The sequence below is a fragment of the Plasmodium malariae genome, assembly GCF_900090045.1.
Source record: "Plasmodium malariae genome assembly, chromosome: 5".
Classification (NCBI taxonomy): Eukaryota; Apicomplexa; class Aconoidasida; order Haemosporida; family Plasmodiidae; genus Plasmodium; species Plasmodium malariae.
Window position 1 is genome coordinate 1,004,729 of NC_041779.1, and position 19,905 is coordinate 1,024,633.

The 19,905-nt window shown below is 19.6% G+C and overlaps 3 protein-coding genes across 3 annotated transcripts; all 3 read left to right on the forward strand.

Moving 5' to 3' along the window:
• Positions 1-1,521: 1,521 nt before the first annotated feature.
• On the forward strand, positions 1,522-2,380 carry PmUG01_05029400 (Rab5-interacting protein, putative; the record flags this gene model as incomplete). The annotated part of the gene is made up of 4 exons (XM_029003501.1): positions 1,522-1,590; positions 1,798-1,840; positions 1,962-2,146; positions 2,345-2,380. 4 exons carry the CDS (start codon positions 1,522-1,524, stop codon positions 2,378-2,380), a joined length of 333 nt encoding a protein of 110 aa, XP_028860440.1.
• Positions 2,381-5,286: 2,906 nt separating this feature from the next.
• Positions 5,287-6,277, forward strand: PmUG01_05029500 (calmodulin-like protein; the record flags this gene model as incomplete). Its single annotated transcript, XM_029003502.1, has 5 exons — positions 5,287-5,316; positions 5,464-5,596; positions 5,762-5,932; positions 6,014-6,161; positions 6,262-6,277. The coding sequence occupies 5 exons, from the start codon at positions 5,287-5,289 to the stop codon at positions 6,275-6,277; spliced, it is 498 nt and encodes a 165-aa protein (XP_028860441.1).
• Positions 6,278-14,511: 8,234 nt separating this feature from the next.
• Positions 14,512-19,251, forward strand: PmUG01_05029600 (conserved Plasmodium protein, unknown function; the record flags this gene model as incomplete). The annotated part of the gene is made up of 4 exons (XM_029003503.1): positions 14,512-18,447; positions 18,611-18,676; positions 18,766-18,865; positions 18,992-19,251. 4 exons carry the CDS (start codon positions 14,512-14,514, stop codon positions 19,249-19,251), a joined length of 4,362 nt encoding a protein of 1,453 aa, XP_028860442.1.
• Between the last annotated feature and the right edge of the window lie 654 nt (positions 19,252-19,905).

A 19,905-nucleotide genomic window follows, 5' to 3' on the forward strand; every position in this document is an offset into this window, starting at 1 on the left:
ATTTTATAAAATCTTTTAATTTTTTAATTTTTTATTTTGTAAAAATAGCAGCAAATTATTATTCTTATGTTGTATAGGACTATTTCTTGGAAAAAAAAGTAAATGAACAACACAAGCTCACTTGCAAAAACACGTGTACGAACATAAATTTATTCCATCCAGTTTTGAAGTTATGGTTGTATACAAATATGTACTCCTTTATTTTTCCTTTTTTCCTTTTTTCCTTTTTTTTCTTTTTTTATCTTATATTTTACTTTTTTATTTCTTTCTTTTTTCTTCATAATTTTTATAAAAAGTAGAACACCTATTGATAAAGAATTTATATAAGAAATAAACAAATACAGGACGAAATGCTATTATTTCTGTACATTATAAAAAAGGGATTTCCTTTCTGATTGCGTAGTGGTATAATATTGTACATACTCACGTACAAATATTTTTATATATCTTATTTATAATACAATAAGGTATAAATTTAATTTTTTTTGGAAATGTGAAAAAAGGAAAAAGTAAAACCCATTTAAAACTTTAATTTTATATGCGAAACATTTAAGAAATATATAATATAATATTTTTCGTTCTATAATAAAAAAAATAAGTGGTATAGTATGTGTAAAATTATATATGATGAGTATTTTTTTATTTTTTTTTTTTTATACTTAATATAATTACATGTTTGGCTTAATTATATATTCATTTTTTTTTTCAAATTTGAAGTTCAAAAAGAAAAGTAAGTTTGTGTTTTTTCTATTTTTTAAACGAGTGCAGGTAACAGTTGTTTTATGCATGGATCGAACGGTTAATGTTCCCTTCTTTTCTTTTCTTTTTTGCTTTTTTATTTTTTTTTCAAGAATTAAAATTTTCATATGTGACTTATTTACTTCGAACAAGTCTTTTTAAAAAAAAAAAAAAAAAACTTAAAATGTTTCCCATATTTTTGATTTTGTAATATAATATTTCTATTTTTTTAGTTTTCATTAGTAAAATGTAGAAATACTATTATATATTTTCACTAAAGGAGATAAGAAAATGACCAAGTAAAAAAGAAAAACATTATAAAATGTGTAATTTAAAAAAAAAAATAATTTTAGTTGTTATTGTGTATCACTGTAAAATCCATGAGAACAGTGAACATTTTACCAGCACTATCAGAATGAGTATATAAATAGAATAATGGAATTTCTGTGTTTTCAGTATGTTCTAAAATATTTCTACTATTATTGCAGCTTTCTCCGTTTAAAAATAGTAAAATATATGAATATACATGTACCCATATAAAATATACGATTTGCTTTACTAGTTATCTTTTTTTTTTTTATATATATATATATATATATTGTTGCTTTTTTAACTTTATTTATTTATTTATGTTTTTTTTTTTTTTGGAATTTAATTATTTAATAAATACAAAAAGATAACCCTATTTACTTTTTCATTTTAAAATGATCCTTAATTTCACGTTTTAGAGAAAGGACTACATAAAATAATACTCACGTACATTTTTTCCCTTACTTTTTAAAAATGGAAAAATCAAATAGAACAAATGATATTAGGTTATTTAAAAAACTTTTCCACGAAAAATTAACAAAAGTTAGTCATAATAATATAGTATTTTAGCCGTTCTTTATTGAATATGAAGAAATATATATGTTTTATATGTATGATACTACTAATAAGCAATATTATTTTACTTTAATGTGTACATATACATTCACATATATATATATATGTATTGAATATTTTATGAGATAAGCATAATTTTCATCTTATACGTTAAATTTACCTTTTCTCTCGCAGAATGAGATGGACGATGTTTTTTTCTATTATAAGCAAGTAATAGGTAGGATAAAAATTTATATTTTTGTGCGAATAGTTGGCGGAAACGTGCTTTCACATATATATAAATATTTATATATGTGTGCATATTATTTTTATTTTTTTGCATATTTTTAACAACCTAGGCTTAATAGCAGGTATCATATCAGGAATACTACGTATCAAGGGAATTTGGGGATTTTTATTTTTTTTTATTTTACAATTTCTCACATCCTTTGCCTTATACAACAGAAAAATACATGAAAATTATTTTCTTGATAACTATAATATTGCAACGAGTAATGTGTTGATTGCGCTCTCAGCATTTCTGGTACTTTAAAAAAAACACACATGTGTGTGAATATACATACTTGTATGTTGGATTATATGTGTTCATAATGAATGAAACTACAGTATGATTAAACAAAAACGTTTAACTTGTTATTATGTGAATATATACTCCTCTTGAACAATCCAGAGGCAAGCAAAACCTTATGCCATTTTTTTTTTTTTTTTTTATTTCCTTAAGATATCATGGGTAACAATTAATACACTGTTAATATAACAAAACATGCTAGACGAAAATATAATGAAATTAGGAAAAAGGGAAACAAAATAAGAAAATTAAAATTTGATAAGGTAACATTTTTTAATTTTTTTGAAGAATTTTTTTTTTTTAAATTTCTGAATAAACTATACACAGAAATGAAGACGACAAAATTTTCATTGCAAGTAGAATATTTTTCGAAAAATCCTCTTAACAATATAGGAGAAAATGTGTCAGATAACTTTTTGTTGTCATGAAAATAGCTTGTTTGATGGAAAAGGAAATATATGCACATATATATATATATGTATGAACAAGCATTTACCCCATACCATAGCAAATGACAAACAGTACGGTGATCAGAACTACGATTTATAATTATAGGATCTAATTTGTATAAACTAAAAAAAAGAATTAATCTTTTTGTTTGTATTTCTCCATTTTAACATTTTATTATTTTGTTCAAATAACTTATAAAAAAAGTAACCCCAGATAATGCGATGATGTGTGCCCTTCCTGATGTCTTACTAATTTAAAAAAAATACAAAAACTTGAAAAGTTTTTCTAATTTTTTTTTTTTTTTTGTATATACTATATCTCTAAACACAGAATAATTAAGAAATCATATTTATTTTTTATTTTGATAAATAATTCATTTGAATTATGAAAATTATGTTATGTTGAGAACGTAAATTTGTTTCTTACATTTTGAACACAAATTAGGAAGATACTTAGTCAATTCTCTTAACAAATAAAATGAATAATAAGAAGTAAACATCAAACAGTTATTTGAACTTTTCCTTTTGTTATATAACTCATTAAGAATGACAAAAAGCATATTTCTTGTAAATTTTTTTTTTTTTTTTTTTTTAATGAATAATATAACGAAAGAAATAGGGAAAAATACACTATTCCGTGTTGCAAATGCACAAACAGTTATATATAAAAAAATATATTACCCCAATTCTCTTGCAAAAACAAAGGTGTAATTAAACAAAACAGATCATTTCTTAAAATAATTCCTTAACACTTTCGATATATAAATATATTTATATATAATGTTCTGCGAAATAAATTATAAATATACTCTTGCTGAATGATTAATATGTACACAGAAGTAAAATATTATAAGTGAGGTGGCGCAATGGTGAGCGTGCTAACATTTAGGTATCATCATGTGTGTTATGTGAAATAAAAATTTTTCTTAAAGATTTATTTAAATAACATACGTCCATAAATTTATTATAATTATAGATATATATTTTAATTAATAATAACTTTTTGTAACAAAATTGTAAAACAAACACAAGTATCTTTAAATATCAGTTTATGATATAAAAAAAAGCAAAAAAAAAAAAAAAAAAAAGTGTTTTTTCCTTATTTTGTTATCGAAAAGGGAAGAGCTGTTAAAAATATAATTATCTTTGAAAATAAAAAATGAAAAAAATCACTACTAAATATAAAAGTAATAATAATACATAAAATAGGTAGATTAAGATTAAGCACATCAAAATTGCATTTGTTAATTTCTGGAATAATATAATGTTGAAAAAGGAGGAAAAGCAAAATATGTACACTTAGGGAAAAAAAATTAAAACAGTTTGTAACTTTATTTTTAAGTGCGTCTTTATGAATTATAGAATTGTAGAGTTATAAAATAAACAATTAAAGAAAGAATATCTAATAAACTTAGTACAATATAAGATATTTCATCTTCTGTGTTCTTTCCCATTCTCCTCATTTGAATTTTATATATCACTAATTAATAAACTAGCCAAAAATGCGGTGGCCTAATGTTCGTGCGAATACTTTTAGTTGATTATATTGTGAACATGAAATATTTTTTTTGTTTTAAGAGAATTGAATATCATATTTAATTCGAAATGTTTAATAGACTTGTAATTTACATTTTTACGGGAATATATATTATTTATATTGGAAGTACAATTCATACAAATACATTTACTTTAAACGAATATTATATACTAATGGTATTTAAAAAGTATCCATGCGAACACAATGAAAAAAAATATAATAATTTCAATTTTGTTTTTATTCGTAATAGCATTCTAAAAATAAATATAACCCAACGAATGAATTAAAACATTCAGTGCTTTCCACAAATATCTATTCTGAATTAAGGGGACGTATGATGAATAATGAAAATAAATAAACAATACACACACTGGTTCAAATTGTTCTAAAAAACAAAAATTTGTATTACTTTTTTTTTTCTTAGATTATTTCAATAAATATGGAAATTTATCTTAATGTCGTGCAACCTATTTTTTTTTTTTTTTTTTTGTTGTATTTTCCCACAAAATTTATCATAATATACACACATATTTTATTTATTGTAGCTTTTATAATATTATATATATACAATGTCCAAAACGTATACATAACTGATTTCATATTAACAAAAGGTAGTGTTTACTTTAATATCCATGAATTTCGTTTAACAAGTATTTTTCAAAAATTACTTCAACAAAGTTACAAAGTTAATTGTAAAAAGAATTATTAAATTTAATAATATGCAAATTGCTGCTACATATATGGTATATAATTTTTTATATTATGTACCAAATATAAGCGTAAATGATTTATTTTTATACATTCTTTTAACTTATTCTTTAATATGGTCAATTAATATAATTATAACATTTTCCTAAATATATGCATTTCAAAATATACCAAAAGAGACCACAAAAATTTGAAAAATTAGTACTTTTATTATTATTCGTAGTTAAAAAAGACTGATTTTCTTTTTAAATAATTATATTTTCTACGCAGTTTTTCTTTAAAATTGATTTCACTTAATTTTTTCACAAAAAGCTAGTTTATACGCTCCTTTAAAATTGGGAAAAAAAAAGTGCAATTGTTTTTATGCTTGTTAGTGTAAGTTTTTACTTTTAATAACATAAATGAATAAGTACAAATTGTCTAAAGAAAGGGTAACCTAAAAAAATGTACATAATATATATATATATATATATAAATATTTAAGTACATATATTACATATTTTGTTTCTTTGAAAAGTGAAAAGTATTACATTGCATCATTTTCATATAAATGTTTATATTGTTCATACCTTTTTAAGAGATCTGAGATAGAGTTCATATATAATGAATTCGATAAAGATAAGAATGGGCTAGACGGAAAACAATTATTGTATTTATTAAAGTCTGTTGGCGTTTTCCTCAATAAAAATGAATCAACTGCTCTGCTTGAAGGTAAGGTCGAAATGTTCCACCTGTAAGGATAACTTTTTTCTTTTTCTCACATTTTTCTTAATTTATAAATAGTTTTTAATAGTTCATTACTTAACGCTGTTATATTTCACAAACATTTTTTTAAAATTATATTGATGTTATTTTCTTATGACTAACAAAATATAGAATGTAGGATAAATGGTAAATTAAATTTAGATAACTTTTACGCTATTATTCAAGAATTCTACTATGATGAAAATATTGCAAAACTGTTATTAACATCATTACAAGCTCATACTAGGGAGAGTGCTAAAACTATTAGCTTACAAAAACTAAAATATTTATTAATGACATTGGGTAAGTCATTAAAATATCCTTATGTACATATAATATATAAAAATATTTTTTTTAATTCTTCATGGTAATCAATATTTTAAGGTGTTTTTATTCAATTTAAAAAAAAAAAAAATCATTTACCTTTAGGTACAGGTGTAAGATTAACAGAAGATGAAGTAGATGCCTTTTTAAATATAGAATTTAATGCAAATAAAAATAAAGATGTATCATTTGACGATTTTATATATAAGTAAATACAAATAGCATTATACTATTTACCTTTTTACATATATAATAGTCATAAATTTCATTTTCTATAAATATAACTAAATGTTTTACGTATTTTTTAGGGTATTAAAAGAATGATATAACGGAACCAAAAAGTCCCTTTTCATCTTTTTTTAATTAGAATATATAAATCTTAATTTATCAAAGTGATCAAACACACATTAAATGACAATAGAATAAGAAATTTTATATTTTACGAATTTTGTGAATGTTAAATGTATTTTTTCTGTAACTGTTTATTTTCGCATTTTTTAGAAATTTAAATTGTAGTTATTTTATAATTTCAATTTATTTTTATTACATAGTTAAAAATTACACATAAGAAATATTAACATATGTTTTTAGAAATTTTATTTATTAGAATGAACTCAACTTTGATAAATTACGCACAAGAATATTGAATATTTAATTTCATCACATATACAAGTATCTACACATAAATAGAATTTTTTGATATTTCATGATAGCTTTAATATAAATTTTTTTTTATTCTGTATTTCTGTGTGTCTTCACATTATAAATTGTTCAAACTCAAAATAACAATACTAAAACTTCTGTCCTACATCATCAATATAAGTTTTTTAAGGCAAAAAGTTTTAATTTTTAAAATTTCAAATAAAATAAGAATATTCTCAAATATAAATTATAGTTTTCTGATATAACAATTCTTATTATGCATTATAAAATAACCATTCAAAATATATAATTTTTTCTTTTTTACACTTCCTTTTCTCTTTTTCCCTATTTTATATATTTAGACATTTTGTTTTTTGTAATTTCAAAGAGTCTAATTATAAAAAATATCATGCTAAAAGTTTAAGTTATAGTTTTGTCTACCTTTAAAAAAAATATTTATATGTTTTTTTATAATGCACAATACTATGTTACTCTGTTTTTTCTGTTACTTTTAAATATAATTTTTTTTTTCATTTGTCTTAATTAGTTAAGGTTTTTTGATTTTAAGTTCAAGATAAAAATCTGCATTAATTACGAAATAAAATGAATATTTGCCATGTTTTTAAAAGGGTTAAGGATTACATGTTGATCTAAGAATAAACAAAATTTTTTAAAATATATTAATAAAAATGCATTTTTCTGAGTTTTATATAAAATGTATAAAAAAAATTGTAATATATAGAAATATAAAAAGGAACGATCATATATTTTGTTAAAAAAAATACTATCTTAAATACATCATCAATTAATGTTTCATCCTCGTATACAAATAATGTGTTGCTATTCAAATTACTATGAAAAATTAAAGGAAACAATAAAATTATAGTATTTGCGTTAAAAAACGAATCAAGCAAAACATAAAAAAACACAAATACCTATTTTTTTAAATTAACATTAAAAATGGACAAAATAAAGTATTAAGAAATTTCCATATGTAAACATCTAATTTAAGGTAAGCCATATCCACATTTTTCTAGCTGTAGAAAATTGCTTAAAGCATCGATTTTTCATTAATATTTTTTTGTACCTTAAAACCAGGAAGGTTTATTTTTTAAATGAGTTAATAAGACTACAGTCAACACGAGGGTCAAAGCATTTTACCTTTTTTTATATTGAAGTGAAATGATGATTTAAAAAAAATGAAATTTTTTTTAAGGTGTAGTATATATATTTTTATATGCACAAATATAATCTGTTTATTGGTTATATAGAACAGTCTTTCATCACATATGTGAAACACAATATATTCATAATTAAATATATTTTTATGTTTAGTTAACATGCATTGTGCTAGAAAATAATGAAAATTAGAATTAAATAGATGGTTATTATATTATTGACTTTACATGATATATTTCATAACCCCAGCAACAAATAATAGATGTGAGTATCATTATATAAATAGAAATTTATATTATAAATTATGTAAGATTTTGTGGACTCCTTGACTAATATATAAAGTATTCTTCAACTAGATTAATTTTAAAAATTTTATTATAATATTTAAGCCTGTTAATGTGTTTCAGTAACTCTTTTTGAGTTTTATGTTCAGTCTTTTTATCTAGGAACGAATTAAAAAAAATTTAATCCAAAAAAAATTTGAAAAGGACACTATAATCCTAAGTTAAACCATTAGTTATTTCTGTGCCTCTGTTGTTTATAGATTTTTGGAATTCTCTAAGTGTTATTCTTACAGCTAATTTGCTATTGATGTTGTAATTTATTTGTATTGTTTTTACTTTCCATGTATTTTTCTTAAACAAGTAGAATTTTACTTTTAAATAATCTGCTTCTATAAAAAGTAAAAAAATATATTCCAAAACTATAATGCCCCTTTTCAAAATTTTCTGTGAAATATTAAACTAAACATTTTTATGAAAAACAATGCAATATATAATTCATTTTATCTTTCGAACATGAAGAAGTCATATTAATATATACAACTAATTTTACTACTTATGTAATATATATAATCTATTTTCTTTTATTCTTTTATTTTTAAATTCCATTTAGCAACGAGAGTTCTTTGAAAGGATAAAGAATTGATATTTTTTACACAACCATAATAGAATGTTTACTTCTTATAGAAAAATGCATTAACATGCTATAAATACATAAAACATTTTAAATACGATATTCGTATTAATTTATTTTCCTGTAGTTTTTTTAATATAACCAAAATTTGTATAATTCAGTGTTCATTTTATTTAAAGTACGCAAAATCAAATATTAAATAAATATTAATATTTTAATTTCATCTACAGTGCTCTATTTTTAACAGTAAATATCACTATAAACTATTAACACATTAAAAAACTCGATGTATATATATATAATTTTTTTTTGTCTATAATTTTTAGTACTTTTTTTTACATAAAATTATTTATATTTAAAACCAGTAATATCTAGAATAATTATCTATATAATAATACATTTTGTAATATCCTTCATTATCTAAGCAAATGCTGAATATATTATGTGTCAAAAAAGATCATTACATAAGCTATGTAAATATTATCCTATAAATTTTATATTGTAGTACATTGTTCTTGTATGCAGAACGATAAACATACCTGTCTATTATGCATTGAAAATACCGTATTGTTTTTATTAAAAATATAACAAAATTTAAAGAATGATATATAAGTAAAAATTAGTTAAATTGAGACTAAAAAGGAAAATTAAATAATAAAAAACAAAACACAAATTATATAGCTATAAAAATATATGTATTTTATATTATTGAAATTAATAAATACGTAAAATAAAATGCAGAAATTGAACAAAATATTATATTACAATATGTACATTATTGTTTTAAAAATTACGTTAACGTAAAACTAATATATAATTAAATTTACAATATACATAAAACTTAATAAAGCAGAAATAGAAAATAAGTATCTATAATTTAACAAAATAAATATATTTTTATTTTATATCCAACTAAAAATTATATATATAAATTAACATTTTTATTCTATTAATTATATTATAGTAGTAATATTTAAAATTTTTATTTAAAATATTTAAATATTATAATAAATATATAAAAAATATAAATAAATATAATATTTTTAATTAATTATTTAACATAATTAACTACAATTAATATTTTTTGAAAACATTATTTTATTTTTAACTAATATTTTATTTTAATTAAATATTTCTTCAATAATTAAACACCTTTATTATTTTAAATGTTTCGTTAATTAATTAATTATTAATTTTTCTAAATAATATATTAAAATATTTATTTCAAATAATTCCAATGTATATTTACTAATTATTCTAAAATTCATTAATTATTATTATTAATAAATTATTTAATTAATTTTTATTTTATTTATAAATATTTATTTAAATATTATTATTAGCAAAATTAATATTTAATTATTATATTATATGTATTTCTTAAATATTTATTTATTTTCTTATTGTTTTTAATTATTCATTTACATATATTTTTTTTTAAATTAAATTTTATATTTAATTAATATAATTATTATATTATTTATTTTTTTAATATATTATAATAATTTGAATTAAAATTATTATTTAATTAATTTGTGCTAATATGTATATATCTAGATTTTATTTTAAAATTCCTTTATATCTTATAAATGTTTATTTTATTTATTTTTTATATTTACTTTTTTTAAATTTATTATAATTATTAATTATTTGAATTTAATTTGTTTATTTTAATTTAATTATTTACTATAAAATTTTCATTATCTTATTTTTAATTAATTTAATTATTATTTATTTTATATAAATAAAATTATATTTAGTAAGGAATACACATATTTCTTTGTATTATTTAATATATTTGTAATTTTAAACAAGTTTTAAGTGTAATTATTATTGTTATTTTATTAATTGAATATTTTTAATATATTTATAATTAATTTTGTGTAATTATTCAATATAAATTTATTTTAATATTAATTTAATTGTATACAAATTATTTTATTTTATTTATATAATTGTGATTTTAATTTATTATATTATTTATTATTTTTTATATGATATATAATTGTTATGTATTTAATTATTTAAGAAATTAATATAATTATTTGTACTATAATATATTAATAACTATTAAATTAATATATATGTATCAATTTATCATTAATATATATACATAAATGACAAATGTTTTGATATTCAATTTATTTAAAATGTTATCCATTTGCTTTATGTTTTTTTATTTAATATTAATTAATTTATTTAAAATGTTAATATAATTATAATTTAATTATTTAAATGTTGTATATTCTTTATTATACCTATAATAAAATTATTTATTTTATTTATAAAATATATACATTATTAATTATTCTTATGTATTGTTAATTTATTAAAATATATATTTAATATATTCGTTTAATTATATATTTAACTTTATATAATTTATTTATTAAGTAATATATATTTAAATAAGTATATATTTAGTATATTGTAGAGTTATATATTTAATTTATTTAAATAATTACATATTTAATTTATATATATTTATTAATTTAATTATACAATTATATTTTCAATATATATATATATATATAATTATTATATATTATATTTATTTACATAATTATTATGTATTTCGTTTAATTATATTTTTAATATATTTATATAATTATTTTATTTTTAATTTATTTAATTATATTTTTAATTTTATTATATAAATTATCTATTTAATTATATTTTTAATGTATTTATATAATTATTATATATTTAATTTATTTAATTATACTTTTAATTTTATTATATAATTTATTTATTTAATTATATTTTTAATATATTTATATAATTATTATATATTTAATTTATTTAATTATACTTTTAATTTTATTATATAATTTATTTATTTAATTATATTTTTAATATATTTATATAATTATTATATATTTAATTTATTTAATTATACTTTTAATTTTATTATATAATTTATTTATTTAATTATATTTTTAATATATTTATATAATTATTATATGTTTAATTTATATATATAATTATACTTTTAATTTTATTATATAATTTATTTATTTAATTACATTTTTTTAATGTATTTATATAATTATTATATGTTTAATTTATATATATAATTATACTTTTAATTTTATTATATAATTTCTTTATTTAATTATATTCTTAATTTATTCTCTATTTTATTTATTAATTATATGTATTATTATTTTTATATTATTTGTTTTAACCTTTTATTTATATTATTTAATATTTAGTAAACTAACGTGTTATTTTTATGTTAATCTTTTAATTTATTTTTTCTTTGTACTTTTATTTTATTTATGATTTAATTTTTTTTATATATTATTTGTTAATATTTTGTAAAAGAGGAAAAGCTTTGTCAAAAACAAAATATTAATATTATAAATCCCAAATGACTTTTTAGGTAAATACTAATTGGAAAAATTAGTTTTAAAATAAAACGATTTATTATTATACTGAGACGACAAAATTTTAAAATTTAAACAATTCCCATAAAAAGATTATATTTAAAAATCATTACTATTATTTACCTTCTTAATTGTATTAGCTCAAAGTTAAATAAAAAATATATTATATTACATCTTAAGTTAATTATTCGTAAATAACGTTTTTAATACTATTTAAAAAAAAAAAATTAAGCCTTTTTGTTTATATTATAGTTTATATGCTAATTTTTTTTTGTCTTTTTCACTGAATTGAATGGATTATAATATATTATGAAAATATTAGAAAAAATTTTATGCGTAGATAAAAAAAATATGAGTGTACATGTGCCTGGAGCATAATTAACCTTTTGAGATGAGTAAATGTGCATGAAATAAATATTACTGCACATACATAAATGAATATCTACAAATTTATGCCTCTATCTTTAATGATTGAATTAAAAAAAATAAGCAAAAAAGATATTTGGAATTTTATCGTTTTTTCAAAATATAGAAGTTACATTGTACTCTCATTTTTGAGATAGAATGTAATGGATACATCAGGAGATATATAACCGATGGTTACAGATAAAAGTGAAATTTGGAATAATTTAAAATGGTAAAAATATACAAAAATCTTAGACATATGAAATTTAATATAACGTACACATAATATGTGGTTATATTTTTTGTTCCTTTTCTATATATACAAAACGTTAAAATAATTGTATATATTACAAATTATTCTAATATCTTAATTTATATACTTAACACATTAGTACTTAAGCAAATGATTATATGGAATGATTAATATAATTTATATTATTCACACGTAATCCTATAAATCCATATTACATAAATAACAAATTATAATTTTTTGAAGTTCTACATATTTTTATAAAAAATTTTTTCTGTTCACTCATTAGACATGTAACATAGAAAAATTTTAATATTTTAAAAACGGTGCAATATTAATTAGACTGACGTGTAATAAACAGAGTCTATTTTCAATTGTAGTTTATATAATTTTCATCTATTTTTCTTTATCAATATAACTGTATCATTTATAGTGTTAATTAAAGATACAAACTTTTATAAATACTGATATGAAAACTGTAATTTTTTAATTATTTGGATAATAAAATTTTCCTTAACTTTATATTTCTTCTTTTTTTTATAAGAACTAATGTTGTATCACTATCTTATGGTTAAAGATTAAATATATAGAAAAATATGAAATATATAAAATAATTATATATATATAATTTTAAAAGACATATAGTCAAATATAAAACTATGGACATGTACATATTTTTTATCCAGAATATGTACACATTTTTAAAAATTATATTATATATAATATATATATGTAAACTTTATATTATAAAAAAAAATTACTATTATTCTTGTATGGAGAGAGAACTGTTAAAATAATTTAAAAAAAAAAATAGACAGTAAAAACTTTTTTTTATCTTTCCCGAAAAATATAGTTAGTAGAAAGTAGAACATTGTATAACTCGTAAATAATAGCATATATTTAATATAAGATAGTATATTTTTATTTTAATCTATTTCAGAATCATCCAGCTCTTTGTTATTTACTATAAAGATAAACAAATGAAATAGTAAAGCATCGGAAAAGTAAATCTATACTTTTATAATTTCAAAAACTTTTGCACATATATGGATATCCTAGTTTAAAACATTTGTTCCGAACCTTTAAATATATTCTATAATAACTTAAGCTACCTTAATAAAAAATTAAAGAATGTCATTGGTTTTTTCCTAATTTTTTTACGCTTTAAATATATATATACAACTATATTGCTTCCCACCAATTTAAAATGCCTACTTACACATTACAATGGCAAAACATATGAAAGCACGATTTGTGCTCCTTGATAATGCAAAATTATAATTATTTTAGATACTGTTAACTTTATTGCTTATAAATTATGTTGTTGTAAATTTAATGTCAGTATTAAAAAATACTATTTCTTGTGCTTTCTCATAAAAAAAAAGATAATATAGTAAAATTGCCCTTAGTTTAAAATACAGTTATATATTCAAAATTTCTCTTTTTATATATTTAATTTTTTATTTTCGTTTCTTAGTAGTGCCTGGCTGAAGAAATTCCGTAAATACACATGTTTTTTCTGCAAAACTTTCGATTTTTTCCTTCATGTAATTTTTTAAAAATAATTTTATAATTTGCTAAACTTGTATATATAAAATTAAAATTTTTTTTTTTTATCATTTACTATTTTTTTTACTATTAATATTTTTACAATTAAAAGGTTAATTTAAATTTAGCTTATATATAAAAACAATTATTTGTTATTATGAAAAACATAATGCCAAAGAAAAAATTTGTTTTGAAAACATATTATATTTGAACAGCCGAAATGACATAATATGAAAAGTACTTTTTTTCCAAAATTATATATTTTATTATTTTTTACGTTTTACAACAACATATTATCATGTTTCCTATTAAAAAACATACCTTTTTTTTTTAATAACAGTGAATTTATGCCACGTACACAAAAATATGGTAATACAAGAACAACGCTCAGGTTAGAAAAATCAGCTTCTTCTGCTGAAAAGCCCCTAAGTTCAAATATCAATAATAGTAAAATATATGAAGAGATAAAAACGTATCTTTCTAATACTTCTTTTTTAAGAAAAGATAAAAATAATAATGCGAACTACCTGGATGAATTTATATGTAATTTCGTCTCAAGTCCAGATGGCTGGAATAAGGTAGAAATTGATGATATGAATAATAATGATATTAAAAACTTAATAAATTTCTTAAATGAAGAATATAAAAGAGCATTTCTATCTACTGATAAAAAAAGAAAGAAGGCAGAAAACAATTTGAATTCAGAAAACTTAAAGTCATTGTTAGTCTCTTTGGGATCTGTTGTAATTGATGATATGAACTTAGAAGCGTTTTATAATCACGTAGAAATCTATTTGCTTTTATTAAAATTCTGCAAAGACAATTATGTATCTTTTAGCTTTATTAAGAATGAAATAGTAAACATAATGAATAAAATTATAAAATACTCACAAAATTATTTGCATGATACACACTCATGTGATAAGCTGAAAATTGTATTTTTAAATATGCATGAACTCATAAAAGATATAAAAAAAAATAATGCTATAAAAGTAAACATTAGAAACTTCCTTTATATTTTAAACAGTAACATAGTTTTAAATAACAATAATATATTTTATTTTCTAACAGAAATATTTTCATCATTGAATTTACTTGTGCAGAAAAATCCAGAATTAGTTCATCAATACGAATACATAATCAACCCTCATTTTTTCTTTTTATGTATTTTTTCATTATATTCTTACAATATAAGTAAAGCTCGCTTTTATTATTTTTTGCTGTTAATTCATAACCAAGTAAATTTGACGGATTTAAAAGAACATGTCTTGAAATATGATGATAACTTAAATTATAGTGTATACAGGAATTGTATTATTAATACTATTTTCGAAGAAGAAAAAAAGAAATATGAATCTATTAAAGAAATTATTGTAGAAAGTGAGAATAATGCCACTAATATAAAAAAGAGAAATGAAAAATGCATTGAAAACTTAAAAGATATAAGTAACGAAAAAGAAAAGAAAATTCCTGAAAGCAGTAAAGAACAGCTTTTAGTAAAGGAATATAGAACTTTACTATTTAAAGAGTTATATGACAATATATCCATTAAAATTTTATTGTTTTATGTTTTTTTTTATTTTAGTGACCACTATTTTTGTATTATCATTTTGTTAAATTTTAAAAACTTAGCAAAAAACAGAAACCAGGATGATCGTTTAGTGCATATTACTAATTATTTTTTCTTTATATTGTTAGACAATTTATGTTATATAAGGGATTACTCGAAAATATTATTGGTTTTAAGCCTGTATAAAAAGAACTTTATCTCGTTTAATGAAAAAAACTTACATGATGTAAAGAAAATTTTTAACTTAGTTATAAATAATAACATTGAGGAAGTACATTCTATCGGTTTATCTAACTTACTTTTAGAAATTAGCGAATCCATTAAAAATGTAGAAAATGAAAAAAAATGTATAAATAAAAATAATGTAAAAAATTTATGTGGAAACAAGAATGTTCATAAAAAAGTACATAAAAATAATATAATTTTGAAAGAGAAAAATGAAAAAGAAGTTACAAAAATTGATGATGAACACGCAACTGAAGAAAGCGGGAAACCCTTTGTTAGCAACTCAAAAGGTAAAAACGAAATAATTAGTTCCAGTTATATGAAGGACAATTTTAACAATTATTTGTTATATTTATTAAAAAAGAAAGCATATGACAAGATTGAACACTTGGAAAAAAGAGATAACGTGTACGTAAATAATAAAACATATAGTTTATTTATTCAGTCATATTTGAGTAATCATAAATATGATAAAGTGTATAAGGTGTACAAAAAGATGAAATTAAAGAAAAATATACCTATTAAATATTTAAATGTGAAAAATTTGATATACAGTTTTAAGAAGTGTGATATAGACAAAGGGGATGTATTGAATGAATTAAAACTGATTAGTAAATCTTATTTAAATTTATATTTTTCAAAAGATTCTTATTTTGTATTAACTAAAACAATGTTATACAAACATATTTGTAATTACTTAAAAAAAAAATGTGACATGAATTTAATAATTAATATATTTAATCTAAATGAACTTATAAAATATTTCATAAAATTTAAAAGTTTTATTAATATAAGAAAATTATATTTCCTTTTACTAAAATATTCCTTTATAAAAACATATAAAACATACTTAATATTAATAAGATTTTTCAACAATTTAAATCATGAGAAAAATGAGCAAATAAATATGGAAAGTGAAATGGAAGTAGGTGAAACCGACTTCAGTGAAGATGAAAAAGTAGAAAGTGAAACTAATTGTCCTTTTAAAAAAAATAGGGGAATTTACAATGATATAATAAATTTAAGGAAGAAGAAACTGTCGTATTACATTTTCAAAAGTAAAGAGTCGAAAGAAGATTTTAATTTATATAATAAAGTTTATGAGATTGCGAAAAAAGATAAATATGACATGAGTTTATTTATATTAAGTAACTTTATTACCGAATATATTTTTTTTGATCATCCGTCAGATGAAATATTAGAAAGTGAACTGAGTAACATAAATAATATACTAAACATATATTTTGAATCAGTGAACCTTTTTTTTCATAAACAGAATTATAGGATAACTCTAAATATATTTTTTTTTCTACTACTATTTTTAAATTATTATGTGACAAGATATATAAAAAACGATATTAAATATGCCCGTTTTCTAAAACAAAATGCCATAAATTTCTTTTTGTCCAATAATTATGAAATAATTAAAATGAATAAGAATGATATATATGCATATATACCCAATTTTATATTAAATATGGTCTTCTTATCTGTGAATCATTTAAAAAATGCTCAACATTTGAAGGAGCTTATTTCAATGGGTTTAGAACATGATTCGTATGATTATAACAAAAATACCATTGACCCGGTAAACTGTAAAAATATAATGTTTATATTTTTACTTCTGAAAAACAATGTAATTTTATGCAACGCAACTATGGAAAAAGACATATATGATAAGCAAAAGAATAATAATAATAATAATAACAAAAAAAATATTACAGAAATTGCAAATGTTAAAATAAAAAGTAACTATTTATATAAAGACATAATTGAAAAAAATTATAATGAAGAAAAACATGTAGAACTAAATAGACTATTTGCTAGCTCTAATAATGTTGCAAATGTATTTGTTAAATTAAAATATACAATTGGTTCAAATAAAATAAATGAAGATTCTTTGAAAGATTTTTTATTCAACAAGCTGAAAATGTTTGTAAGTAATAGAAACTTCGATTCATTAATAAATATATTAAAAGATATTTTTTTTACGTACAACAATATCATATATTTAAATTCAAGAGATTTCCTTCGCATATATGAAAACTTAGATGGGATTTATGACAATGTATTGTCTGTCTTAACCATTATTATTTTTGCTGAGAACAATAGAAATTTCAAGGAACAGAATGCTTTATTATCCAAAGGATCAGAAGAACATTTAGAAATAGAAAGTAACGAAATAAACATTCATGAATATATCGCAATGTTAAGGTCTATGAATAAAGATTATTTTAAACATCTATTGAATCAAAAAATAGTGAGCAATATTTTAAAAAACTACGAAAGTTTTATTCATATGTGCATTTATTTTGATTTAAGTAAAAAAAGGGTGGATAATATAGTAAATTTCTTGGAAATGTTAAGAAAGGTAACAAAAAAAAAAAAAAAATTTTTTTTTAATATGTTTGTTCAACTAAATTCCTTAGCGTGATGATAGGAATACGCGTACATATGTACCCCATTTATACATATGCCCAAGCACGAATTTCGCATATACATACCTCTACATATTTATTTCCTCCCTTTTTTAGTGTAACATTGCCCTTAGTACAGAAATATTGATAGATATCTTTTCTTTACTCTTCGATAGAAATATGGTAAAAAAAAAAAAATTTGCAAATATACAATTAAAGATATTCTAAGTGGTTTGTATATGTTATTACATTTTTTTTCAATTTTTCTTCAGAATAATTTAATATTCAATGAGTTTGAAATATTTTCTTCATCTAAGAAGGCAAATAATTTTGAATTATATTACATTGTTATGAAAGCGGCGTTTTTCGAAGGTAAAAAATGGGAAAAAAGAAAAGGACAGTACATATGTAAATGTGTATGTGGATATGTGTGCATATGTTCATGTATTTACCAAATTACTGATAATTTAATTTTTTTTTTATCTCTCTTATTCATAGAAAACGTTGGAATGACCCTGAAGATTTTCAGTATCGTGTTAAGCTTATTTAACGTAAGAAATATTCCTTTAAATTTCTTTGAATGTGTTCTATTAATTTTGAAAAAAAAGGGGAAATTTAAAGACTTATATGAATCTACAGATAAATTGCATAGGGAGCTAATAAATTTTGAAAAGAATAAACATTTCTTAAGTTTGGATAATTTAACACTTGATGTAAAAAGTATTTTGAATAAATATAAAAGGGAAAAACAATTTTGAGCCATATTTATAAAAAAAATACGTAAGTATTAATATATATATATATATATGCATTTTTGCAGATTTATGATTTTTTGGCATGTTTAGTGTTTTAATTTAAAACGTCCCTGCACATTAGTACTGTTCATATGTAGCATACATTAATTTGTGTTCATAAACAAATGTTTTCCTTGTAATATATTTTTTTGTTTTTTTAAATTATCTCTGTGCTGTTTATTTTTTAATTATAAATGTAAATAAACGCGAATACGTAAATGTATGCAAACATGTGTATATTGTACATATGTATATGTACACATGAAAGGAAAAAAAAAAAAAATACAAACTTACAAAAATAAAATATTACTTTTTTAATGTAGCTTTTTTTTTTGTGCTTTTTTAAATGGTAAACAAAAAAGAAATATAATATTGCTTGAAATGTTGAAATATAAAAATATTCAAATTAATCCCGCGAAATATAATACAAACTATTACGAAATGATGCGATGTAATGTGAAATAATGCAAAATTATCTTGTTCTTTTACTACATGTGTTTATTGTGTAAATTTTTTTTTTTTTTGGAGGGTATTTTTTTTTCATGTTTTATCGCCTGAACGCTTACAAAAAATGTACAAAGTATTACACAAAAAGCAATTCTGTAAAACACAAAAAAG